At 46.0% G+C, this 27,538-nt stretch overlaps 2 protein-coding genes across 3 annotated transcripts in view; one reads left to right on the top strand and one right to left on the bottom strand.

Moving 5' to 3' along the window:
• The window catches only part of Dock1 (dedicator of cytokinesis 1), a 504,121-nt gene that overhangs the window by 248,853 nt on the left and 227,730 nt on the right, over nucleotides 1-27,538 (bottom strand). The window lies entirely within an intron of this gene.
• The window catches only part of Insyn2a (inhibitory synaptic factor 2A), a 34,548-nt gene continuing 8,488 nt past the window's right edge, over nucleotides 1,479-27,538 (top strand). Inside the window, exons 1-2 of the mRNA XM_038330241.1 lie at nucleotides 1,479-2,635; nucleotides 22,840-22,911. Of these exons, the coding sequence (XP_038186169.1) occupies nucleotides 1,479-2,635; nucleotides 22,840-22,911 (1,229 nt within the window). The remainder of the gene's footprint in view (nucleotides 2,636-22,839; nucleotides 22,912-27,538) is intronic.

Raw genomic sequence — 27,538 nt, 5'->3', positions numbered from 1 at the left:
CCCCTGCAAATCCGCAGCCTCAGGACAGAGCTTGAGTTCTGTTGACATTTGGCTGGAGAGTGCCGCTTTTACTGACCTTGGCTCATCGCTGTGACTTTGAGACCCTGACTGAACGCTGGGGTTCTGATGCCAGAATCTTCTGGATACCCATTTCCAACCAGCCGACCCCCACTTTGCTCTCAAATGTCAGGAAGCCAGCAAAAGCTATTTCACAAGCAGCTTGAGTAACTCTATCTTCTGTTTATCTTTTACCAAACCCAGGATTGAACCCAGGTCTTCATAAATTCTAAGAAAATGCTCTACTGAGCTTTATCCCAGACCTACTTTTACATTTTATTAAGACAAGGGCTCCTTAATCTGCCCTGCTTGGCCTTGAACTCACTCTGTAGTCCAAGCAAGCCTTATACTTGTGATCTTCCTGCCTCAGCTTCCTAAGTAGCTGGAATCAGAAATCCGCACTACCAGGTCCAGCTTCACTGAAACTTGCTTCAAGTGCAGCCCCCAAGAAAGTTCTTTGGTGTGCGATAAGCAGCTGCGAATCTGCTTATCTAATAAAGGGAAGGCACTTACCCTCCCGGTATTCCCCAGAGAATTGTTGGCCACCTGCATCTCTTTAGCTGCATTTAATAGCTCAGCCCAAGATGAATCTGCATGATTAACAAAAAGCCTCCTGATTTTATTTTCTTTCAGCATTTAAATGCTAGAACAACTACCATTGTTGTCATTTTTTCCAGGGGTTGTGATCAAAACACAAAATTTGATTCTAGAATGAATAATTTATTTTTTTAAAGTAATTTCCCAATACCATTCTCCAAGGAATCACAGAAAAGAGATGGTATTGCTGTTTTTGTAGACTCAGGGAAACCCATGTTGTGTTCATGACTGATGTTTCTAGAAGCCATGCTCCCCACAGAGTCCATGCTGACTGACCCTGGTTCCTGCCTGCAAGGGTGTTCCTCTACATGTGTCTATCTGCTCAGGACCTAGAGTCTTCAGTAAGTCTTTAATACCGTTGGATTCCAATAATAGATTAATCACATCATCCTCCACAAAAATAAAAAAACCTGTAAGAATCCTCAACTAAATAAGTTGCATTTGGTAAAGCATCTGCCTACGGAGTGGAGACACACATGTGAAAAGATAATTTGCAGAGCTGACGAAGCGGCGTCACTGGGCTGCTTGATGAACATAGTAAAACAGGTTTGTCTAATGGGGAAACAAGCATTACTATCAAACGGAAACTGAGTGTATCCCACATGGAAAAGTAAGCAGGCTTTAATACCGAGAAGGATTTCATGCTGTGCCTGCTAGCAACTCCCCGCCTGTCTGATTTTCCTTAACATAAAGGCCGACCTCACCTGTTTAAAAATAATTAGGAAGCCGGCAGCTGTAATTTGGCTGGAAGTTCATTCGGCTGCATTTGTGTGTGTGCTTCTGACCCACTAAAGCTTCTGTTGCTGTCTCTGCATGCAGGCACCATGGTCAGCAAGGACTCCGGTAGATGCATACTCACGACACCAGAGCAGGAAGTGGAGCCAGCTGCCTGCCTGGCCCTGGAGATGAGATATGCCCTAGACCCTAACCGGCAGATCAAAAAGCGGAACAAAGCCCTGCAGGTGCGCTTTAAGGATATCTGCGAGGCCCAGAATGAGCAGAGGGACACACAGCTGTCTTCAGGGTCTCTGGGGGAGAAGCGAGAGGCCAAGGCTGTGTCCTGTAGGACGGCCTACCGTAAGTATATGACAGTGCCCGCACGCCGATCTATTCCCAATGTCACCAAGAGCACGGGCGTGCAGACCTCACCAGACCTTCGCAAGTGTTACCAGACATTCCCGCTGGACCGCAAGAAAGGCAGTCTCAAAGGCCTGCCAGCTGCAGATGCCTTCAAAAACCAGAACAATGGGTTTCTAGCAGGCTCAAAAGAGAGGAGCGAGGCTGGGTCCATGGAGGAACCCGGGCCTTGCAGTGCGGGAAGGATTCACAAGACCACAGCTTTGGTTTTCCATTCCAACGAGCACGTGAATGCCCTGGACCAACCTTCCGGGGTCAACTGTGCAGAGCTCTGCAAGACTCCAGACATGCTTGGCTACCCTGAAGCTCTAGTGCAGAACTCTCGGCCTCCCTCCGAGGAGCCCATCCACCAGCTGCAGGGGAGAGCTAAGCCGGACAGGGGCACCCTTGACTCAGAGGAGCCCACTCCGCTTACCCACGGAAGGGTATTTAAAACAGAGGTTGCCACTGTGTACCCGCCTGCCGTCAGTACCAGGGCCCCTGAGCCTGGCTTGTCAAACTCGGCTGCTGCCAGCCAATGGTCTCTCTGCCCTGCAGATGAGGAGCAGAGGAGGGCTGCCCACCTCAACGGGCTGCAGGCCTCCGCAGGCTCTGCTCTGGCCTGCTCACCCCCAGTGCAGTGCCTGTCCCCAGAATGTAGCGAACAGCCCCCGCAGAACCAGCCTAGCCCCACAGCTGGGGTGGGGGATGAAGAACGCCAACAAATTGTGCCTCAAACCGAAGTGGTAGACCTCAAGGCCCAGCTGCAGGTGATGGAGAACTTAATCAGCTCGAGCCAGGAGACCATCAAAGTGCTGCTGGGAGTCATTCAGGAGCTGGAGAAAGGAGAGGCCCACCGGGAAGGGTATGTATGACGACTCTGGCTTATTCCCTGCAGGCTTGCCACTTGCCTCATCCACAGCCCCAAGGTCCCATCCCTAAGGAGTCCAATGCCAATGTTTCTGTGTCAGGGCTGCAGTTGGAAGAACTAGTGAGTTACGAGAGTTACAGGTGTGTTAAGGCCAGGCTTCTTGGCACACTCACCTCTGACATTCATTTGTTCGTTAGTGTTTACCTTCTGAACTTGGTTTCAAGCTCTACCTGTATATTCAGAGTTGTTGGGTCTTCCTTGTGATCTATTCAGATTAATGTTTCTGATCTTAATGAATTGTAATACATATACCAGTTCAAAATATCTATATATGAGTCCCATTTGATTCTTAGGAATCCCATTATAGAAGGGGTGGGGGGACAAATCAGATGTCATTAGGAAAAGTAAATGCTAGCGAGTGATAAATGATTTCAGTGGGATGGGCATGCTGGACCATATAAGGTTTTCATTCTTTACCTGGAGCACACAGAGGCAGAGGCCCTCTTTAGGCAAGCTCTATCCGTAGGTGATTAGGAGGCAGACACCTGCACCCATGAGTTGTGTTTGGTGTCCATTTGGATTATAACACAATACAGCATCAACAGAGGCTTATTGGACTTTACCAGCCATTAATCATCCAAGCTAGGAAACATCTCCCACAGACCTCACTGTGGGAAAGGCTGCCAAGGACTGGTTCTGTACATCTTCAAACAGTGCCCATGGCTCCCCAACCTTAGTCCGACCTGCCAAGCCTTCTCTTGTCCAACCCTTTGAAACCACCTCATCCGCTTCACCACTATGTTCTGGAGGTTGGATGTGAGTCTGTGTTCTCTTGTCCATGTGACTGGTGTCCTTTACTCTGTGGATGAAGTGAGCTGGCAGCGGCATGACAGAGGGAAGCCAGGTAATACATTATCATTGCAGCAGAACACCCAGACTCAAAGCGTCAATAGAGGAGTGCTGTGGCCGGATTAGGCCAAGTCTGCTTACTGCGAGCAGTGGAGAAGAAACAGCCTCTGCCTTCCAGGGCAGAAGGTAAAGCCAATGCACTAGTTTCAATGGTGAGATATCTGGTGCTTGTCCTACCCCTGACTTTGGCCATTTCAGCCCTGTTGACAAGAGGAGCTACTTCTTAGTACCGGTCCCACCTCTGACCAAGAGTCAGATTCCAGTGGTTATGAAGCTAAAAGCATGACTTGCATAATGTAAAGTAACCTGATGGGGTGCTAGCAGTTAACCTAATACCATGGAGTTGCAGGAAGCTCATTTAATGCTGAGAGGCCATCTCCATTTTCACCCATTTCAGGCATTTGAATCCATACACATCCAAAAGTCACACACTGGGGAAGACAGACTTGGGCATAAGCAGGTCACAAAAATGAGAGGGTCAAACAGGAACCAATCCTGGACTTTGATATAGCTGGTAGTCACTGGAGCCACACAGCAACATGAAAGGATGTCACGCACACGAGGTGGAAAACAAACCTCATCAAGTGGTGTGAAGCCAGATGTATATAATATGGTAATGTGTGTACCCACCAGAGGTCACACTCACCCAGAAACATCTCTGAGCACCCTAAGAAGGGCAAGCCATGCGTTTAGCTAGGCACTTCCTTGTGTTAGCAGAACAAGCATGGGGCCTTGCTTCAGTAGGGTCTTCTAGCTTCCCAGGGGCTCTGTGTGGCTAACCAAGTGAGTTCGATTGAGTCCAGTGAGGTATGTCTGGATGGAGGTTCTGGCTCTGGTGACTTGCACAAGGGCGACACCCCTTTGTAGTTCATCTCTCCACCTAGAAATTGGGGGCATTTGCTTGTCTTGCAGGGGAGAGTGAGAGTTACACAGGTATTCAACCCAGGGACAGATTCTGAACTGGGTAATGGCTGCCAGTATCTACGTATTGGTCTGATTATTGGTTTTGGATAGGAAGAGGAGGAAACACTTGGGCTCCATGTCTGAGTCCAGTGCAATGAATGCATCCCCCTTATGCGGATGAGCACAAAGGGTGCGACTCCACATTGCCCTAGAAACCCTGGCGATTCCCTGTTGAGTGTAGTGGCTGCTAGCGACCTGTGCCTAATGAAACCCATCAAGTCAATTGTACTTAGTTACACTTGGCCGTTCACTCCTCGGGCACACTGGCCAGGGTTTTTAAGAGCTTGGTAGTGTCAAACTGAAGACAGAGGAAATTGGTAGTAGACAGAGGAAAGGGTCTCCTGTCACAAAAAGCCCTTCCTTCCAGTATCCCAAAGTATGCACAGAGCCCTAGCCATCTTAAGACTTGACACCTTAAAATTGAGGCCAGGAATTGTGGTCCCCTCCATCATCTTTAAAACAAACCTCTACTTAAGTCATCGTCCATACAGGACAAGTTCAGGGTGTCAAGGCAGGTCCATTGGGTGGTAGCCTCTCACATCTGATTCTAGAACAATCATTACCACCCATCTCAGGGAACCCTCTGGATACATTTAACAGCGAATCAATTAGTTTCAGAGCCCAAGGGTACTACGATTATGATGGTGGCTCTTCCCATGCCATGCCCAAGATCATTAATTTGACTAATACTCAAATTTATCACTTCCGTCTTTCCTTGAGAATATCGTAGAGGGGAGCAGCCTCTAGGGGGCAAAGCAGAAGCTGTGAGGATGGGGTCCCAAGGAGTCTCCAGAAGTTGGAGAGTCAGCCATAGCCAGTTCCCCACTGAGACACCTGTAATGACTCTGGGGAAGGATAGCAACTGCCCATTTCCCTGGTGTAAACACTGCATCGTCAGGCGGTTGCATCAGTTCCTACATCCTGAAAAAAAAATCTCTGCTCCTCTAATCACCCAAGCCAAGTCCTGAATGGTACCACTGTGGTTTTGAAGGGAGAAGGGGGTTCTCAGGACACAGGTACTTCATGGAGGCTGGAGGTGACTGTTTCACTTGTCCCCCAAGTTAAAACAACAGGAAATACATTCTACCTTACAACACTAGTGTTTAATATGTTAAGAATTATGTTTTATTTTTTCTCTCTGTGTGTTTTGAGATTGGAGGCACAAAGGAAAACCTGAAAAGGCCCATTCTCTCTTTCCACCACATGGGTCATGGGATGGAACTTAGGTCATGGAGCTTGGTGGCAGGTGCCCTTGCCCACTGAGCCATTTTGCCATCGATATATGTATCATTACATATTCACTTCCTGTGAAATGACAAAGAATTGAAGGACTGATCAAATGCCAAAAATTGTCCTTAGGAAGTAGTCTCAAGCCTCTGAGTCATTAACTATGGAAGATGCTTATGAAGCCTTAGGAAGCAGTGGGCTAGTGGAGGCTTCTACTTCCTTTTTCTGCCCAGGAAAGCACAGAGTGGCTCTGGACAAGAAGTCACCAGCATTAAGGAGGATCTCTTAATGGGGTGGGCCCAGTGCAGCCATGACTGTGTCTATGTGACACATCTTACATCCACGTTTCTATAATGTTCCGTGGGCCTTTGAGGGCCACGGGTCTTCTCTTGTGTTAATTAATGTCTAGACATCGTGAGGGGAGAGCGATATCTTTGAGTCTGACCAGCAGCCTCTACGTCCCCTGGACTGTACTTGGTGTATAATATCTTTGACAGGGCTTTTCATTATCCAGGCCATCAGACAAGCTCTTCCTAGTGGCTTTTTCTTCTATGAAGGGCTACGTGCCACCAGGCAGCTGCTCTCAGTCCCTTCCAAGCTGTGCTTCCTAAGAGACTCTTCCATTAGTCTCGTTTGCTCGTCTGCGTGCCTGAAAGGCTTAAGCAGAGCAGACTCATCATAGGCGACTGAGCTTCAGTTGGGTCTTCGTCAAGTAGGAAAATGGTGTCTAGGACAAGCCCCGGCCTATAGGACCACAGAGTGGTATAGGCTAGGACCCATGGGCAGGATTACAGAGGATCCCTTCTGTAAGGAAGTGGGCTGTATGAAAATTTCCTTACGCTCGTGCTTTTTAGTCCCCTGTAAACCGTTTGGACAATTCACTCAAATCACCCTGCTTTATGCAGCACAGGCGGCATTTGCTCACCAGGCTGGCATGAATGCCAAGAAGAATTACCCTGCCCGTTTCAGCGTTCTCAGTATTATTCTGATCTCTTCTCGGGAAGTGCTGGGTCACGCAGGCTACCTGCAGGGCTGATGTGTTTGTTAAAGGTTGAGAGCGGGACAAGCAGTATATGGGATTAAAACCCCGACTAGTTCTTAGAAAGGGGGAAATTCCCTGTAGCCACCATGGGCTTACTGAGCTGGAGAGCCACTGACCAGTTGTGTGAAGGGTCTCACTGCCTGGCGCATTGCAGCCCCAGCAGTACGCTGTGGAGAGATGGCTCTTCCTGCCTATAAGCCAACTCATCCCAGACACTCTAGGGCAGTGGCTCTTACCCCTCCTAATGCTGTAACCAATTCCTCATGTTGTAGTGACCCCCAACCATAAAATTATTTTCACTGCTACTTTATAACTGTAATTTTGCTACTGTTATGAATTGTAATGTAAATATCTGATATGCAGGATATCTGGTATGTGACCCTTGTAAAAGGGTCATTCGACCCCCCAAAGGAGTCAAGACCCACAGGTTGAGAAGTGCTGTTCTTCAGAAATACTATATTCACTGACTCCTAAGAGTCCAGTGGTGCTTTTCCCGTCAGAGAAGACCAGACACCTGTGGGAGAGGCCACCTTCAAGGATGTTAGACGTAAGGCCAAGCTTTTTCACTGGCCAGGTCCCCTGGAGCATTCAGGTTTGGGAAGCGGAGGGTATCTAGGGCATGCCAGGCCTTGAAATATAGCTAATAGAAAAGCAAATATGATGTGATGAACCTCTGTGGCTAAACTAAGTCAGAAAATGCATGGGACCACAGCTTAAAAGGCACGCAAGGGTGCCTGATTGCTTGACGAAAGGTTGTAAGGTCGAACACCTAGTCAGGCAGACAGTTTCCTGTCAGTAGGGTATCCTTTATCCAGCTAGCAGGTGGCTTCATGGTGGCCTAAGAACCCAGGTCTCCCCATTTAAGGCAAACAGTGGTTTAACTAATAATATTTTTTAATTAAACACACATACACTTATATAAAAATCCATTCATGGAAATGCCTTCAAGTTCAGGGGCTTGATGAGAGAGAGCAGCATTGCCCTGCTTTCAAGGCTTGGGAGGCAGGAATAACTAATAGTTAACACACCGTACAGTGGCCTCTGTTAATGTTTCCTCAAACCCATCTGTTCTGTTAATCAACATAAAAAACGGGAGTAGCCACCAAGTAATAAAGAATCCTATGCAGCAAAGCAGGTGAGAGATGAGGACTGAGGTCATTGGAATACCTCAGAATCCCAGCAAGCCTTGCTTATTTGAGGGGGGTGGGTGGGTGGGGAGACAGATTATCAGCTTTAGGATCCATATGATCCATATCCAGATGGCTCTCACCCTGTCCTTATTCTAGAAGCAGCCAGAGGCAATCCACACATGAGCGGCCATGGGTATGTTGCGACAAACATTAACACAGAGTAAGACCAGAGACCACAGCATGTTGACTGTTAGGTGATTAAGTGTGGGACTCCATCAGCTCAGTTGAAATGTAGGCTCACACTCGGGTACAGACAGTTCGCGTGTGAGTGCCAGGCAGGAAGACATCTAACCCATTCACACACTCGGAGGACTTAAGCATCTCCTAGCATCTCCTCCATGATGGACGCTGAGGAAGGCAGTGAGCAGGCTGAATTCAGGCCCAGCCTTTAATGAGGACGTCATTAATTAACGTTCAGTTTGTTAATGTATATGCTTGACTTTTCTCCAGCATGTATGAATCCCCCCCCCACCTAACTTTGAAACTCTGTATGTGTGCAATACAAAATTATAGATTGCATGGCAGCTTCCTTTGCAGCCATGAAAAGGTGTCCCATCTGAGTTGCTCCATTTCCCTTCGCATCTTGATGCCAGAGAGATAGAACTGATATCAGACTGTTTTTCATGCCTTCATAATGATGGAGCACTCACAATTAGGCATTTCAGAACCTGTGAGGAGATGAGAAATCCCCTGGACTTTTCTCTAATTTCCCAGGCTCAAATGATAGAAATACTGTGTCACAATAATGCAAAAACCAGAAGGGGCCAGTTTACTTCAGCCAAGCTACAGAACAAAAGGATCAGCGTGGAATCTGTACACTCTTGTGGGAGCTGTGCCAGAGACCTGGGGAATCATAAAGCTCTTCTATCACAGCTAAGTTCCTGACTCCCAGAATCCCCCTTCTGGAGCCCAGGGAAAGCTGGGTCCAGTCAGGTGATCCCATCCCCACCCTAGCTATAAACTGTCTATAGCCAGAACTGACTTACTGCTTTAAGATCAAGGTCTTGAACCTAGTTAGTTGGGAAAGGTCCCAAACAGAGGGGAGTGGGTGGAGGAGACAGCATTCAACCGTCTCCCCTGGCATCCATGGTCCTGAGAGTTACTCCTGTGGATTCCTCAAGTTCTGAATGGTGTCCTCAGCTCTGACAAGATGTTCTGCAGGCAAGCAGGGTGCTGTGAGCAGCAACCGAAGGCTGTGCTAGGCACCAGATCAGAGGCAGGAGGGTCCTTAATTCTTCCCAATACTCTCCTGTCCCTTCACGTACTCTCTTTGCAGGGGTTGGGAAAGCCAGCACTCCAATTTCTAATGCTCTTGATGAATCTGTCTCCGTGTCTCTCCGCAGTTATTGTAACCCAAGCATTTTAAAATGGTACAACCAGCTCAGGAAGGTCAGCCTCCCTGGCACTTGCTTTTCCCTTTCTCAGAAAATGAGCTCTGGCAGGACAGCAAAGCGGAATGACCAGGGCCCTTCAGTCAGCAGGTCCTGAGCTATGAAATTCACACCGACACGGCTTCTCCTAGCTACCTCAGCAGGGTCTCTAACCTGTAGGACCTCTGACTATTCCTTTGAAACCAAATGGCTTGCAGCCTGTGGACCTGCCTGCCCAGGGGATTTGGGAATTAAATGAAACTAGGAAGATAGGTGTGGTGACATACGCTTGTAATCTCAGCACTTGCACGGCCGAAATAAGAGGATGATGAGCCCAAGACCAAAACAGGCTACCAAGCAAGCTTCCATGTCTGAAGGGGAAACTGTCGGAGACAGGATCTCATACCCTGTGGTTGCCTGCATGCACCACCTCCCCCTCCCAACCCCCACCGCTTGCTTTCTTCTAAAGTTAGTTTCTCTGTTGAACTACCTTACAGGAGCAAGCCACTGGGCGATCATGGCGTGTGGGCTAGAATAGGCGGGGTGTCTCCTGACTCTTACATTGGTTAGATTATTCCAGAGGATGAGGAGGAACTGGGAATTGCAGAATAGAGGAACTGTGCTTTGAACTTCGCCTCTGAGAGAAACACTGCACTCATAGAGAGGGAGTCAAGATGGAGTCGCTGTAGCTTTGGCTTTCTCACACCTTCAGCAGCCATCTGAAAATATTCATAAAGTGTCGAGGAAAAGCCCTGTCTTCTGATCGGCACACATGGAGAACAAGCCTATCCAGCTGTCCCTTCCCTTGCCTCCTCTCCCCAATGCCTCTTCTCTCCCAGGAATACCAATGCCGGCCGTGGAAGTGGCGTTCTACTAGCAGATTTTAGGGAGAGGATTGTTTTTCTATTACAACACGTAGCTTTTATAGATTCGTGATAAGACAGTCACATCCCACATTCAAGTCTATTTATTATTTTTGTGACTTTTGAAATGAACGTGCCTGCCAGGGCCCTCCGAGTATGTGCTTTCCTTTAACTCGCAGGGTCGTGGTGAGCCTTCTTTAAGGCTGTGTAAATATACAAATAAATAGATAGCTTTGTAAATACCGGCATGAAGTTCTTGGAAATGATAAGTCTTTCCCTCCCTAATATAGAAAAAAAAAAAGCTAAATATATTTGTAAGCGTATAAGCCGCATTTCTTATTCTTGCTTTGGGCTCCGTGTAGGTATCATATACACCTGAAAATGGAATTTAAATAATCTTCCTGAGCAGAATGCCAAAAGAGCTTTCAAATACCTCCTCAGCCTTTCAAGTTGGCCAGTGAATAGAAACCTCACCACTGAGCCACTAGGAGACTCTGAAACCCCGTTTGCAGATAAAATGAGCAATTCAAGGCATGACATGAACATTTATGAAATTTATGGATTTGTGTTCCAGAATTCAGATTAAAAAAAGGAAAAAGAAGAAATGTGAGTTCTGGTTTTCAAATACTTATTTTTTTTTTTTTCAAACCCCATGCAATGTCTGCTAAGCCATGCAAAAGGCTCTGGTTTCCATTGGGTCTGAGGCAGAGTGGCTAGGTGTGAGAGCCCCCAGGTAGAGCCCCTCTAAGCTAGGCACGTCAAGTACACCTGTGTGGAGCAACACAGGGCATTTATGAGCCTCCAGAGAACAATCCGAGGAAAAGAGGGAAAGTGACTTCCCTGGGAGAACTGAAGCTTGGCTGTGCCTCATAGGCTGTCCGAGGTCAGAGACAGGGAGTGTCTGAGTTCACAGGTAGGTAGTGGGAGACTTTGCAAATCCTTGAAAATGGGGACACAGAAGGTCTTGCACATGCAAAGAGGAGAGTAGGCCTTTCTCAGGCAACAGCAGGTCTAGGTTCTGCTCTGATTGAAGGGGCTTCAGAGACTCCACTCCTATCTCTTGGCTCACACAGAACTGAAATACAACCTCTGGGGAGAGCAGACTCCAAGTGCTAGAGGCAGCACATCCCCCAGATAATGGATATGTGGAAGGATTCATCTTGACTAAGAGGAATTCCCTTGGTGTGATCATTGCCGAAAAATCAAGACCATTTATCTCTAAGTCCAGGGACCTGGGTAATGACAAAGCTGATGTTGTCCGAGGAACAGCTCATCAGATGACTGGTTCGTGGAGTCACTACTACCCAACAGCCAGGCTTTACTTCCTCAAACTGATTCAAGTTAGAGCAAGGTGTGAACAGTAAACCAAAACAAACTTTTCAAGACAGCCTAAAAAACAGCAAACAGAGGCAGGTGAAGAACAAGGTAGAAGGTTCTGAAACAGTGTAAAATAAACATGGAATTAAAAGCCCTGATAGAAACCGTGCTGGGGATGAGGAAACCCTGGGGAAGGATGCTGTTGAAGTAGGCACTTTTCAACTACAAATAGTTTTTATTTAAAAAAAATTACTATTTTTTTTTATGTTTGGCAGAGGGTCTCATTGTGTAGCTTGACTGGCCCTGGAACTTGCTCTATAGACCAGGCAGAGAGCTGCCTGCTTCTACCTCCCAAGTACTGTGATAAAAGTCATGTGCGCCTTCAGTTACACAATTCACTGTATCTCCAGATGAGTCTCATATCGGACAGTAAGGATTTCTACAAATCATCACACCAAAATATAGAGATTTGTTAAAGATTGTGGTGGCTTGGAAGAAAATAGCCTCAAAAAGGTTTGACACTGTTAAGCAGTGTAGCTTTGCTGGAGGAAGTGTGTCACTGTGAGAGTTGGTTTAGAGGTCTCCTATGCTCAAGCTGCTCCTGGTGGGACAGACCACTTCCGGTTGCCTGAAAGATTCAGGACTCTCCAGCACCATGTCTGCCTGCATGCCACCATGTTCTCTGCCATGGTGATAATGGACTGAACCTCTGAAACTATAAGGCACCCCAATTAAGTATTTTCCTTTATAAGAGTTGCTGGGGTGTCTTCACAGCAATAAATGCCTAAAAGACAAAGATATTACTTTTATTTTATGTACATGAGTGCTTTGGCTACGTCTGTGCACCATATACATGTAATGTTCAAGGAGTATATAGTGTCTATCAAAGAGAGTGTCAGATGCCCTGGAATTGAAATTACAGACAGTTGTGAGCTGTCATGTGGATGCTGTGAACCGAGGTCTCCTGCAAGTGCAGTGAGTGTTCTTAACCACTGAGCTACCTCTTCTGCCTCTGGTAGGCAGATTTTAATCTTTAGCAAGGAGAGTTCCGGTGCATTTGTTTCTCAAACAAATGCAAGATCAGCTTGGAAAAGGTACACAAGCTTCAAGAGGTAAAAGACCTCACTTAAAATTGTTAACTAAGCTAATCTAAACACATCAAAAGAATCTATAAATAAAAGATAAAAGCCCTTGTGGGTGTTTATCATCAAGACCTGCAAATGCACAGTCACTCCTTCAAGCTGAAGCCTCCATACATTACTGCATGTTTGACTGATAGGACTCAAGTGGAGAGAAATGGCAGCCAGAAGGAAAATCCATCTTAGTGCCATAAACTCAAATCCTTATTTTTATTCCCTCTGTGTAGCCAGTACCACCAAAAATTCATTTTCATTAATTTTCAATAAACTATAGCTTAAGCATTAACTTTCCTCCTGGAACACAAATTAATCAAGCCTGCCTCTGCTCAGCCCTACAAAGCTATCTTTCTTCTTATTAATAGATATTTCTAGTGCCTTCTGGGGCAAAAGGCTTGTTTGTATCATTATTGTCATTATTTTGCAACTGGGCATATCTTCCACTGCATAAATACATTAAAGAAAATGCAAGCTTTGTACATCTATAGTATAACTTAAAAGTCCACACAGAACCTCCCCATAATGATAGGGCTACCACATTTGGTGAGATGCTAAGCCAGTAATAGTTTGTTATTGTCAACACTGTCTACAGAAAGCCAGGGAGTTCATTAGGGGGTTTCTCAGAGAGGGGTGTTTTATCCAGAGTGGCTGTGGGCTAAAAGAGTGACCTTTCCAAGACCTGTGACTAGAATAGCTTAAGGTGCAGGGCTAAGCCATTTATCTTCATACCTGGGTGTGGGGAACAGAAAATGATTGACCTTTATTCTCACTTGTTTGGGAAAATTTAAAAGAGGGCAATGTTAATAGTCTTTAGACAGGCATCCCTTCCCTAGCTGGGAACATCACCAGACTGGAAAGTCTATTATCCTTTCCAGAAACAAAATGTATTACACACCACACACACACACACACACACACACGCACACACACACACACGCACACACGCACACAGTCCATTTGCTCACGTATCCATTCATCCAGTCATTGTTCAAAACATCCTTCTTCGCATCATCGATATATACAGCATACTGCAAGTTCACTAGACTCTGTGCAGGCAAGCATGCTGGGATCCTGTGCTGAAGAGTTCTTAAAGTCAATAAATAGAACACAAAATAGAAATAACCAGGACTGTCAGGCATCATCTTGAAACTGAGCAAGTCAGCAAATAGGAAATGGTTTGCAGGTAGGGTGATGCCTTACAGGTTGCCATCTCAATTCTTGACTTGGGAGAAGTGACTTTTTTTTCTTTTCAGAATTTCACCCTATCGTAGGGTTAAAAGGTAAGGTTAAGACAAATAGGACGAAGAGAGAGCCAACTCAGCTTCCTAGGGATGTGTTCCAACTCAGCAAGTCTGTATTATTCAAGCTGAAATTCCCAGCCTGGCCCCCCAACACTCCACGCATGGGAACTGAGCAACAGAATGCTGTCGAACATGTAATGTTCTTTAAGGGATCGTCCTTATAACATGGGATTCTCAAAACAAATCTCCCTTGGTGCAGTCAACCAGATTGGACTACTGTTTTAGTCAGTGGATATTGGGGTGTAGGGGCTAGCACATGGTCCAGCTGGTTAGGTGCCAGCTGCACAAACACAGGGGCCTGAGATTGAGTCCTCAGCACCCACAGAAGAGCGAGGCACAGGACAACTGTACAGCATTAGAGTAAGCACGTGGAGGTGGCAGGGAGACTGGTGGTTCCCTCGAGCTTGTTTGCCTGCAGGTTTAGATGAATTGGTGAGAGACACCAATATGAAATGGGTAGGTAGTGACTTAGGAAGATATTTAAGTGTTGACCACCGAGCTACATATGTGCATGCATGTGTGCACACAACACATCTTAGAAATCAGGAATTCATGAATCCATGTTCAGGATAAACAGATGAGTATCTGAAAAAGGAGTGTGGTCTCAGTGAGAGCACCCCCACCCTACCCCCAACACCACCAGATGATCTGGATAAAAGTGGGGAATCTGTTCATGTTTAGTTGGATGGGCCTTGCTGTTTACACAGACCATAGGAAACTAATCGTGGAACAGCCAGTTAACAGCTAGAGTCCTCTAAATGCACACAGTTCAGTGACTACATCGGGTAATTCTAATAGATAAACCACTACACCATGTCCATAAAACACTAAGGGGTTCTCTAGAGTTTTATTCAACGGCCAGGTAAATTTCACTCGAACAGATCAACCGGCTCTCCGCGATCTGCTTAGACAAAGTCACGCCTTGGTTCATTCACATTTCTGCTCATTCTTCCCAAGCTTCCACAGACTTTATTTGCCACCTCCCTTGGGACCCACATGTGAGACATCAGCTGGGCAAATAGAAGTCTGGAAGCTCTGGCAGCAAAGGCCAATGGAGAATGGATAAGAACCAGCAAGGGGCTGGAAAAGGGCAGCTGCCAGGGTGGTCCTCCAGAGCTCGGGGAAGACAGGAGATAGGCAGCTGCATAGGTGTCAACTTTCAGCCCATTTACGCATCTTTAAAGGGGTAGGAATGAGAGCCTCAAACAGTGTTGCCAACAGTGGAGATGATTGTGACCCTGTGTTCATCTGCGACAACCCACATTGTCTGATTAGAGACCCAGACTCAGCAAGGACCACACAACTGCTAAGCCTTACTCAGCTGGGAAGCAGCTGCTGGGGAAAGGAGCCCAGTTGGGCCATGAACCAAGAGGGTCCACCCTGCTTCTGATGAATTAGTAGGTGACCTTGGAATTGGTGTGAAAGCCAACCTGCTATTTGTTTGAAGAAGCTTAAAGCAATGGGCCAAGTGCTTGTATTGCAGGCATCAAGATAGGAGTTGGAATTCCCAGCACACAGTTGGGCATTTCTGTAACACCAGTGCTCAAGGGCAGGAGTGAAGAGAAAGGGGAATCCCTACTCACTAACCAGTCAGGCTAGTTAATTGGTGAGCTCCAGGTTCAGTCAAAAAAAAAAAAATGTTGGGAGTGATGGAGGAAGATACCTCATGTTAACATCTGGTCTCCACATCTCCACATAGGCACACTTACATATTGCCACATACACACACACACACACACACACACCCCACAAAGCTTTAATCAGATGCTCCCTAAATCTTGGCATACAATCGCTTACATCTCTGTAGGCTCCAGTGCTTACAACAGATGTAGATGTTTCTGGGGATATATTGGGAAAGTCTATATTCACTTTAGCAACGGAAGAGCTGATATATAAACTAGGTACACTTCCAGTACATGATCTAGCAAATTCCTTGTGAGGTTTCAGAGGCAAAAACAAGCTGGGTCTGCTTCTCTGGAAGCTTCAAGACCTATGAGGTTCCCCACAACAGCCAACTCGGACCACTTTTGAAATTTAATTTCTTGCCACTAACAGAGGTATCTGGTGCCTCTAATTAATGTTGCTTTGAGACTGTTGTGTGAAAAAGCCCATTAAGATGCTGACACGAACGATGGCTTAGCTATCAAGAAAGGGACAGCTGGGCAGGAATGCAGAAGAAAAGGGGGAAAAATTGGCACCAGGTGAGAAAAGCCCCCCCCCCCAAATTAAAAGGATAAATTAGATAATAGAAATTACCACAGAGAGTAGAGACAGTCATTTCATTTTTTTTTCTTCAGGAAATGCCATCCTTGGCTGAGGGCCATATCCACAGGACAAGGATACTACCTTTGTGTTAATACATTGTGACAGTTCCAAAACTCTATGTAACTAGTGTTTTGAAAACCCACCCTTGGAGGGTCACCCCTGATGTTCGTATCATCCCAAATGCTTTTGTTCAGTGCTAGAAATGTGACCTTGTTGAAAATTAATATGCCACTTAAAATACAGTGAATAAGCTACAAGGTCACTTGCTGTCCCCTGTATCGTGCAGAATTTGGGAGGAAGGACCCATAACACACTGCAGGCCATAACACAGGCAATACTGAGAGAGGAGGGTTCTCCAGAGTGTTGGCACCAAATCAGACTCAGTACAAAGACTAATGTTGCCACCAAGACGGGGGAGAGCAAGGGAGTTTCAGGTTGAGAATTTAAGATCTCCCTGCTTTCTCTGCCTCCCCTTTCTTTTTCATTCAGATCTGGTTTTTATTTTACATGCATGGGTGCTTTACCTGCGTGCATATGTACACAGTGTAAAGTGTCTGGTGCCTGTGGAGGTCGGAGAGGGTGCCGGATCCCCTGGAACTGGAGTTACAGATGGTTGTGAGCTGCCATGAGGGAGCTGGAAACTGAGCTCTGAACCATTTCTCCAGCCCTCCTTGTTTCTTCCTCCACTTTTATTTCCTTTCCCCACTTCCTATTCTCACTTCTTTCTCCCCTTTCTTCTCCTTTGAATAGTCCTAGACTTCAGCAGCTCTCCCCATCCCTCACCTCTGCTTCCCTGGTAGCTAGTATTCCAATCATTCCCCCATGTTTGCATAATCCCTTGCAGCGGAGCTGAGGTTGTTTTCATAGTTGTGCAGGGTCATGAGTTTGATTCTCAGTACCACGAAAACAAAAAGATCTTATGGTGGGGGGGTGGGGTGGGGACACAGACATCACTGTGGCTGCAGGAACACCCAACCTCAGTCAAAACAATGTCAGTGTTACTGTTTGAGTCCAGAAAACCAACATGCCCATCCCAGACAGTTTCCTCTGCAATCTTAGAACTTCATTGGGCTCTGCTTCTCAAACCAGAGGGAGGGGTGACCTCATCCTGGACACCCTCTTCCCTGCCTTTGTCTCCTGCTCTTCTTCCCCATCCTCTTTATCCTCCTTTTCTTCCCTGTCCCCTCCTACTCCTCTCTCTAGCCCTCCTCCCTTTTCTTCCTCCACCTCCTCCTCCCCTTCTCCCTCTTCGACCCTCCCCTTCCTCTTCCCTTCTGCCTGGTTTTCCCTGTCCCTTCTCTTCCATATTGCTTCCCAACTCCTCTCTTCCTCCCTATCCCTCTCTTCCATTTTTACTTTCTGATCTTCTACCCAAACAAGTAGTGTTTGGCTTTTGCTTAATCTTGTTTTACGCACGAACCCTGGGCCCTGTCTCTCACAGATCCTTCAGGGTGTCAGCAACACTAAGCAGCTTGGATGGGGATTAGAAGGGAACCCCAGTGACCTTTCCCCTGTATGCCTCACACCGCTTCCAATCATTCCTGCTCCCTTAAAAGATACAGGTATTCTGCCACTCTCTTCCCTTGGCCCATGGGATCTCTGCAGCCCAGCCCAGCACCTTGGCATATCTCAGCTGAGACTGGCATCCATCCTTCTTCCTTTAGCATCCCTGTGGGGTGCTACAAAAACCACTGCAGCAGCTCAGCCCTGTACCTCCCTTCCTGTTTTCTTTGATAATTCATCTCCAGTAAAAAGAAACACTGGAGAATCCCACACAGGAACTGTTACCAGTGCTTTTTCAAAAATGTATGAAAGGGGAATACTCTTGTAGAAAAACACGTATTTATAGTTATGTATTCAGGGACTTTTACTAACAACAACAACTGAAGAACTGGAGAAAATGAGCATGAAAGCATTCGATAGCTAGGGAGACTGGAATGCCAAACTGAAATCAGGGAGCCCTGGCCACTACAAGGAGGCATCCATCTGGTTCTCAGAGCAGTGACACCCAGAGATACAGGCTGTATTCTGCCAACCACATGTGCTGTACTCTTTATAATGGTGTAAAGCCTCGTTGAGAAATAAGGTTTTATATCAAAGCAGAAGTGACCCCATAAATGGTCTTCACCGGAAGTACCCTGTGGAACAACTTGTCTAAATTCTATTTTCATAGAACACTGAGTCCTTGTCCACTAAAGTCATAGTCTTCACACCCATATCAAGCTTGTAAATCATGTCTAGTTACCTGTACCTTGTGTACACACACACACACACACAGTGTTAAACTGCTCTCTAAAAGATTGCCCCTTGGCCTGGATGCTGTCCTTGGTACTGGATCCTATTTTCTCAAGTCTAACATTATGTTTTGTTAAGTACAGAAACCCCAATGTTTTCAAAGAGCACCAGCAAAGAGAAAGAAGCTCTGGGTGATAGATTTGAGTTCTGACTTGAAATGATGTACTAGATTCAGTCCTAAACAAATAGAAGAAAGTGTCTGGGGCTTGACACTCAGACCTATCTGGAACTACACATGCATGATGCATGCAGGTTCCATGTGCATGGTTACCTCTGCAGAGATACACACTCATGAATGGGGATGGGCAGATAGATGGAGAGATGGACAGAAGGAAGGACAGGGACACACACCACACACACACACTGGAGAAAATGATTTTAAACTGCTCCTTTAAAAGACTGCTCCTTAAAAAGACTGCCCCTTGGGCTGGATGCTGTCCTTGGTGCTGGATCTTATTTCTCAAGTCCAATATCTATGGTTCAAACTAAAACTTACAGGTCCCTAGAGTAGGACAGTGGGAGTGCTATGCTGTCTTTACATGGGACAAATGTGTTTGCCACTGGAGGCCAAAGGGAATCATCTTGTGAGACTAGGACTTTTCACAATGTATCCTTCCATTTCCTTGTAGCACTCATATGCCATTTGATTCATGTGTTGTTCAGGGCTTTAAGAAAATAAAGCCCAACTGTAAGAGTTGGCCAGAGTCATATTGACAGAACAAGCCAATGGGACCAACTATTGAATCAAGGATGAACTCATAATTGAGTATGAAGAATGGACGCCTCAAAGGAAGTAATAGGAAAGCTTTACAAAGTTCAGAACCCCCTTCCCCCCACACACAAAAAAGGGGACTGTTCAAAATGTCCTGGTTGTTTTATGTCCTGGTCAGTGACATAAGCTCTTACATCCGGGAACTTCTGGTTCACCTGAGATCTATGCCTACTGTCCCCCGAAGAGCTCTTGCTGTAGTGGCCTGAGCTTTGTGTTCTCAGGTACAGTAGTGAGACAGAGAGACAGTCCTTCCAAATGCTGGCTTTATGGATAGGGTTCTGAGGGGAGAGGGAGAAACCAAGGATATTGTTGGTTGTCACTTGGTGTTCTTGCCTTCTGGTCTATGACCATACCACCCTCATCTCATCTCAGAGGCTAAGTAGGGCCAGACCTGCGTAGTCCTTGAATGGAAGAACGTATCTGTGTTTGCAGCACAGACCCAGTTCAGATACTGCAGCCTGCAGCCCCGTTATTAATGTGGCCCTCACATGATCAGTTAAGCCAAATCCTCTAGCCTGGAAGGCCACGATCAGTTGGCACAGAACACAACAGATCCCTTAATCAAAAGTCCTATATGGAGAACACTCCTTCAATGGATAAAATTCCAGTTGAGTCATTGATTGACAGTTGCTGCTGGCAGGAGCCCTGGAGTGAGTGAGCCACACAGCACAGGTCAACATTTTACATTTGACCCCAGCTTCATCCCTCTCTGACTTGTCTGACTCTTCTAAATGACAGACACAGCAAGGGTACTACAGAAACTGCTGGAAACGTTCAGAAAGGGCTCTCCAAGAGAGTTCTGGTAGGTAATGAAGCCTTGAAGTCTCAGACAGGGAAAGCTGGTGGAAAATACCCCCAAGAAAACAGCAATGTGACTGACCAGTATTAGGAGACCATCTAATCCTCCCTGTGGGGCGACCATGTGCCTCTTCCTCTGCTGAGCACTTCAAAAGGGCAAGTACTTAGCATCATCTCAATTAGCGTCTGGACGGCCACAGCCATGCCTGACATAGTAGGTACGTGCTAACTGTCTGGGATGGAAATGTGTGCGTTTTATAAGTGATTAGCACAGTCTGCCCAGGAGAGCTTAGAAAGAACAGTTTCTTGCTAAAGTATTCTACCATCCTGGAGGAGGGTCCTCTTGTGACTCTCTGGTGCCTGAAGCCTTTGTCCTGTCATTTTTCGGATTCACTGACTATCCCAAGCTGCCAATTACATGTAGTGAAAAACACAGGTCCCTGGATAGAGGCAAGGCAGCACAGAACATCAGAAGCCTGGGGTCTAAGAATAATGAGGTCCTGGGTCTGGAGTGTGGATGGATTCTGTTCTGTAAAATGAGAAGAGAATAATTAATTGGAAGACTCCAGGCACTAAGACAAGTGAGACTCTTGAGGCTTGGGGGTGACTGAGCAAAAGTGGGGTGTGATGCTGATCAGGCCCAGTAGAGGTTATAGTGAGGTCTAGGGCAGGAAGGTTCTAGGAGCCTGAAGTGGACCTATGAGTGCCCCAGACAGTGGTTAGGGACCATAGGAGCCTTCTTTAAGCAACAAGAACTTGGATGTGGCTAGCACAAAAGACTACTAGGTACACTATCTCTCTATGGCTCATGCCCATTAAGACAACAGAACTTTGTGGGCAACCCCACCCACCAGAGTGGTAGCACATCAGCATGACATTGCTAGGATGTCACACCAGGGATGTGGACTCAAGTTCAGCACCTATTGCTTACTGTATGGTGGCTAAGATCAAGAACAAGCTGAGGGCCAAGCTCATTTGGGTAAACTCAAAAGAGAATGACCCTGTGCACACCCAGGAGGGCTTTGGCTAGGAAGGGATGAGAAGGCAGCGTGTACACATGGGGCTTGCCCATTGGGGGGCAAGAGCTAACTGCCATGTATGGGGAAGGACAAAGGGGTAAAGGCCAGATATGGGTGTCCAAAGGAGCCCAGGATAGCAGAGAGACAATACAAACAGTGATATTGTGATTCTAACTCCTTTTCAGTGAATCCTAGGCAATGTTTGGCAACATTGTGGGGCAGAATGTGATCACTTGATTAACAAATAAGCTACACCAAACTCAAATAAATGGCACTGAACTCAAAGTCATGCCCGTATTTACCGAGTCCACAGAGACAATGTCAGTATTGAGCAGCCAATGCTTTTTTTTTGTCAGATGTTTACATAACGCAAAATATAAATGAGGAAACAAATGTTCTTTTCAGTTGGAAACTCATGATGCATATGCACACAGTATACACAGTGAAAGATGATACAAACACACACAACTGCTGTTGACACAGCCACTGTACACATGGCTCTCCCTTGCTGGTCCATGCAAATCTGCCCCCAGCGTGATTAGAAATCAATCCAGGTGGAAACATTTCTCCCACCATCAACCAAACAGATTCGGTTGCTCCTGTTGAGCCCTGGGTGCAAATAATATTTAGAATACAGTATGCGTGCGTCTTAGAAGGAGCAGAAAGTCTAGCTAGGGTAGAGTAGTTGGGAGGGAGCACAGAGCACCACACACAAGGTTCTTAGAGGGCGAATAGTCCAAGATATCTTCCAGGTAAACTTGACCTGGGGAGGAAAAATCTAACCCATTAAAGCAAAGCAAGTTTCAATACTATGCTACAAAACAAATGCTAAAGTTTGTTATCTTATTATGAGAAAGTGAAAACCCCTGACATGCATGTGTGTCACACACACACACCTCAAACACCTGTGTGGTCTCCAGAGCGAACTGAAGTCTGCTATGTAATGCCCTTATAGAGCCATCACTTAGCAGACGGCACAGCCGGAGAGTGCCTCAGAAGTCTTGACAGGAGGAGAGATACAGTCATAGGCGCCAGCAGCTGTTTTCTCTACAGACCCACTGAGGGAATATTCTAGGATTTATAGACCAAAAGGCAAAAAGCAAAAGAAATTATATGCATATTCACCTATGTTTTAAATCACAATCTTTATGGTTGGAATGAAACCCCTCGGAGACATGCATAATTGAATCGTGTTATAGATATTATTCTTTGGATTCTTTTTCAAGCATTTAACAACATAAAATCCATCCTTGGAAGGCTAGACAGATGGGTTATGGAGGCTGGGGTAGGATTTGAGGCAGAGGCCATGCGTGTCAAACCCTGCTCTAGCAGGACAGGAGTTGGTAGGTCACGAAACCAGGCAATTGTCAGCCTTTAAACCCATGGATTTCTCCGGTAGATATTTTAAAAGATACGATAAACATAAAGCTACTTTGAAACATCCCACTCCTCGTGGTTATAACGCAATCAGATTACACACGTCATCCGGGAGCGTCTGTTCACATTCTAAATTTAATTTAAGTGACATCTTGGCTGTAGACGGGTACTGGCTGGTACCATAAAGGCACAGACAGGAGCACTGTGGTAAACACGGAGGCATCAGTTCCTAGGATCACAAGTAACTCACCATCGGGAAGGCGTCTGATTTGAGGTTTCGGCTCTGTGAGGCCAGCGGCCGGGCCCCCCACCCCCAGCCGCTGTTTGTAATGCTCTCCTGTTCTTATCTTGTAGGCTTTCATATCGGACGGGGCAAGACACAGCTAATTGTGACACGTGCAGGAACAGTGCATGTATTATCTATAGGTACGTTAACACTCTCTTCCCACTTTCTTATTCTGACGGACAAATGATGTTTACCCACTAATGCGAGAGTCACTGGGACCATGCTGGGAAGATTCCATCAGAGAAAAAAAAAAAGTGAAGATCCTTCTTCGGCCATAGTTCTAAGCTATGTCTAAACAGTCATCCTTCTACCAAACCCCAACCCTCACTGCCCAGGTATACAATCGTAGGTTGAAGAAGAGTGTGTACACGTTTGTCTTGCAAATGCACCATCGCAATCTAGGGAGCCAGTATCATTTTGATGGCTTGCTCCCTGGGAATCTATAGCCTGGAGCACAAAACTGTGGTCCAGAAAATCAGTAAAATGTATGCCCATCAGATGGTATGGATCAAAGGCGCGGACCCACACTGTATAGCCTAGGAATCCATGGTAGGTCCCCTCTGCTAAAATCATATGGACAGGTATTCTCAAGGAACTCACAAGGTCCATGGTTCTCTCCTCCCCTGAGGCAGGATCCCCTCCCAGGAAACTACAAAAGCTTGTTATGTGTTTTGTTTCTATATAAACTTTGAATGATTGATACCCACAAGAATAGATCAGAAACCATCAGCAGTAATAAGATTTTAAGGCATTGTCAAAACTTGCAGAAATTGCTGTTTCCCCCCCCCCATTGTGTGTGTGTGTGTGTGTGTGTGTGTGTGTGTGTGTGTGTGTGTAATTTCTACTAACTGTGGCCACAGTGATAGGTGTTAGCTTTGGTCCATTTATATACTTGAAGAATAAGGTCGAGGGCTGAGAGGGCTCCCGTGTTTTGGCTGGTGTGAACTGGGCTGCAGTGGTAAGTGCAGACATCTCTGAGACAACACTGAACTCCTTTCTATTGGGTGTATGCCCATGAGTAACGGCATAGCCCTTATGGTGGCAGCTCTGGTTTGCTGAGGACAATTCACAGGGTTTTCCATAGTGGTTGTGGTGGTACACATCCCCAACAACAGCATCTTCCTTTTCAACAACTAACAGTAGTGTTGTTTTTATAAATTGAGGCAATGTCTCCTTGTGGCTTTGGTTTACATTTCCAGATGGTTAGTAAGCATCCTTTCTATATATCCTTCTTAAAAAAATAACTTTAGTAAGCTGTAAAATTATCACCAAAAAAAGCCCAGTAGTAACTAGGTACTTTTATATGTCTAAAACTACAGACAGGATTCTCCTTGTTCCCCTATAAATATATACACACATATATAACAGTGAACAAAAATGTCACCACCTCTGCATAAAGAGATAACACCTGGACAGAGTAGGAAGGATCTGGCCACTTTAGTCTCACACTCGTCAGCTCCTGTGCTGAGGTGTAACACAGATATGACCATGATAACTCAGGCTAAGCATCCCAGATACGGTCTCGGTTCTTTAAAAAGAGAGCTGGATCACATGGAAATATTGTCAGGGTGCTGGCAAAAGAAACCACAGCTGGGTGTGGGCACTAAGGTTCTGACTCACACAGGACGATGGGCAGAATCTGAGGGATTCATTGGTCAGGGGTGGGCATGTATGACTGGTATCTGATGGGTAGGAAGAAGCCAGAGGTGTTATTGGTATCCTGTGATGCATAGGAAAGACCATGACAATAAAGTCACTGGGTCCAAGGCATCGGTAGAGCTGGGATTGAGAAGGCCCACCATGTTGAATCCATCCTGCACCAGGGTTTTGTAAGAGGCCTAAGTAAAGGGCTAAGGAATGGGCAACAGACAAAGATCCAAGAAGCTCCCAGCAACCCTGGCCATGGCATGAAGCTCTCGATTGTTCTTGGCTGCCATCAATGTAGAGGTAAAAAGAATCAAGCACCATGCAGAGGTTTTTCTATCTAGAACTCCATGTTTCAATTCCAGAGTGAGTGCCTTTCAGATGAGCATGCACAGTGGGAACTTTGTAACCACCTTTCAGATGCGCATGTCTGGTGGGATCTTGGCACTATGTCCAAACTATGGATAAGGACTTTAAATCACCAGTGAGTGGCTTTAACCGGGACATTCCATTTTTAACTGATGACATTAATAAGACTAAGGCCTGCGAGTGTGCACCAGGCAATTCCTCCCTGGGGTTCAGCCCACTTGCAGCGCCAGAGTTCATCAGTCTTCCACTGTGATTAGACCCAAGTGGCAGAGACTTCCAGAGAACCTTCATGGGATGAGCATGTTCAGACTAAAACTACTTAACATTTTGTGGGTGATTGAAAAGAGAATTTATTAGGACACTGTCCAATGTAACTGAAATAATTTAAATAAATTTAGCTCTAAATCCAGGGGTGACTTACATAAAAAGTGATATTAAAAGTGATTTAATGAGTCAGAGAAGGATAAGAATTTGTCTTTCGGGGGAATTAGCCTAGAGTGGATACCATGTTGAATTGGCTCAACCAGCATTCTGCATGAATCCAAACACATTAGCCAAAGGTCATCCAAAAGAGCAGTGGGTGTTCAGGCACCAGAAGAATGTACCAGAACCTCAGGAAGACTCATGAAGTACAAAGGCAGAGGCTCACTGATCCCTCTGGTTCTCCTGCATAAACCAGCCGGTGCCCATCAGCCCCCAGAGGCCTGTTCATTGACAATAAGATTTGGTGGTACGCATTTTCATAAGCAGGATAGAGAAGAGGCTTTTCTTGCCTTGCAGTGGCTCCATCAGGCCCTGAACAAAGGCAGAAGCATCAGCAGAGGATGGGGAAGGAGGAGTACAGCTTTGTCTCTCTTTCCCATTCCTTTCAGAGCAAGAAAACACAAACAAACAAACAAACAACAAACTGCAATGCCAAACATGTTGTAAACAGAAGCTACTCTGGCTTAGTAAGCAAGTTTTGAAACATTCTGCATATTAACAGTCCAGCTGGAGTTCCCACAATCCTTTAAGTCCCTGTTTCATTGAATCTTGTAACTAGTATTCAATAAAGCATCACTTTCTATAAGTGGAACACACAAACTTACCTAACCTTCCCCTCCTTATTCCTGTCATTCTTTGTACGGTTTGGTCTAGAGCCAGGGCATCACTATGTAGCCCTGGCTGTCCTGAAACTCATGGTATAGACCAGGCTGACTTAACAGTAACATGGAGCCACTTGCCTCTGCCTCCTAAGTGCTGGGATTAAAGGTGTGTGCCGCTACACCCAGCTCCTGCCATTCTTTACTAGAGCTCAAACACAACAGTTCCTCTCACAGTGTCTCAAATGACACAAAAGTTGCTTGAGGCTCATAAGAATAGATGTTAAAGCCAAGAAAAATGTAGCCTTGTTCATGACCTTAAAACCCAATGTCTTAGGAGAAACCACAGCAACTCTTATCTGTCTGGCATAAGTATGTCATTTCAATTTCAATGATAAACACAGAAATCTTTCACTTATATGCTTTAAGGTGTTGGCTGTCTTTTGCAGTGAGGCCTGAGTATTTCCTCTAAATGTAGATTATCTTCTAGGAGTCATGGCTGCTTCCCTGTCTCGAAAATAATGTCATGCCATGTGACAGAACCAGACCTCAGAGAAGCCTGGGTGTACACTGGAGCTGCCCCTATTCTTTCTGTGCATTTTATTTGATATCACCCTCTTCCCCAAAGACAAGAATAATTTACTGGTATCTATAATATTCAAGTCACGTCATTTCAATTATGAATACAAAGGGCAGAAACAAGTCCAGGAACAAATACAGCATATTTCTTGCCAAGCAGATAGTTGTAGAACACTGAAGAGTCTGGGGAGGGGGGTGGGGGGCAGAGAGAGAAACAGACAGAGAGACAGAAACAGAGAGACACAGAGAGAGAGAGGCCTGTCAACTCAATAGCAATAGCCTTGGGTAGGTGTCAGCAACATCACACAAGGAAGACCAATCATGGTTAATGGGGCACATCAGTTAAGGGTACCATCTGAATACAAAAAAAACTGGTACATCATGGGAGACAGAAACTGACTGTCTCTATGACAACAATCTGAGCAAAAGGGGAAAGCTTAGCTCAAGGTCAGGTTCTTGTGGTTTGTCCAAAGCCTGGTTTTAGCACAGAGGAGAAGAGACTGTATTCCTGAGTCAAGCATCTATGGACCTACACTTTAATATTTCAGCCACTGCCTGCTAGGAGCATGTCTGGGAATGAGGAAGGCTAAAGTAGATTCCAAATTGGGAGATTTTTAAAATGCCACATGGCCATGGTTATCTTAGGAGCTAAAGTACACGAGGGGCCGTGAAAGCTGCCAATGTCCCAAAATTGCAATTTGTCATACCTGCTTGTTGGCAGACAGCCCTACAGGACAATGAACTTGACCCCATCTGTCTCGCATTTAAACAGTGGAAACCCAGCTGTCTTCTCCACAGAGCAGAACAAATCCTGTGCATCTAGTAGGAGTTGGCTCAGGGAGGCAAAGAGGGTGTTGTCCTCAAGACCAGGCTGCCTGCTTTGTGACGGAGATGGACATGATCTTGTATGGATGCCTTTGTCATGGGTGGCAGTACATAGCTCGCTATAAAGTCAGAGAATGCCACGGAAATATACATGATGGGAAAATTACCAAACGGACAAAAGGTCTTGAAAGCTTCAGGGGAAAGTAGACCAAGCAAAGGTTGGAAGCATTAGCCTTAGGCTGGAAGCCAGAGCCAGTCTCCCACATCT

This window comes from Arvicola amphibius, chromosome 1 (assembly GCF_903992535.2).
Source record: "Arvicola amphibius chromosome 1, mArvAmp1.2, whole genome shotgun sequence".
NCBI lineage: Eukaryota > Metazoa > Chordata > Mammalia > Rodentia > Cricetidae > Arvicola > Arvicola amphibius.
This window is presented reverse-complemented; position numbering and strand designations above follow the sequence as displayed.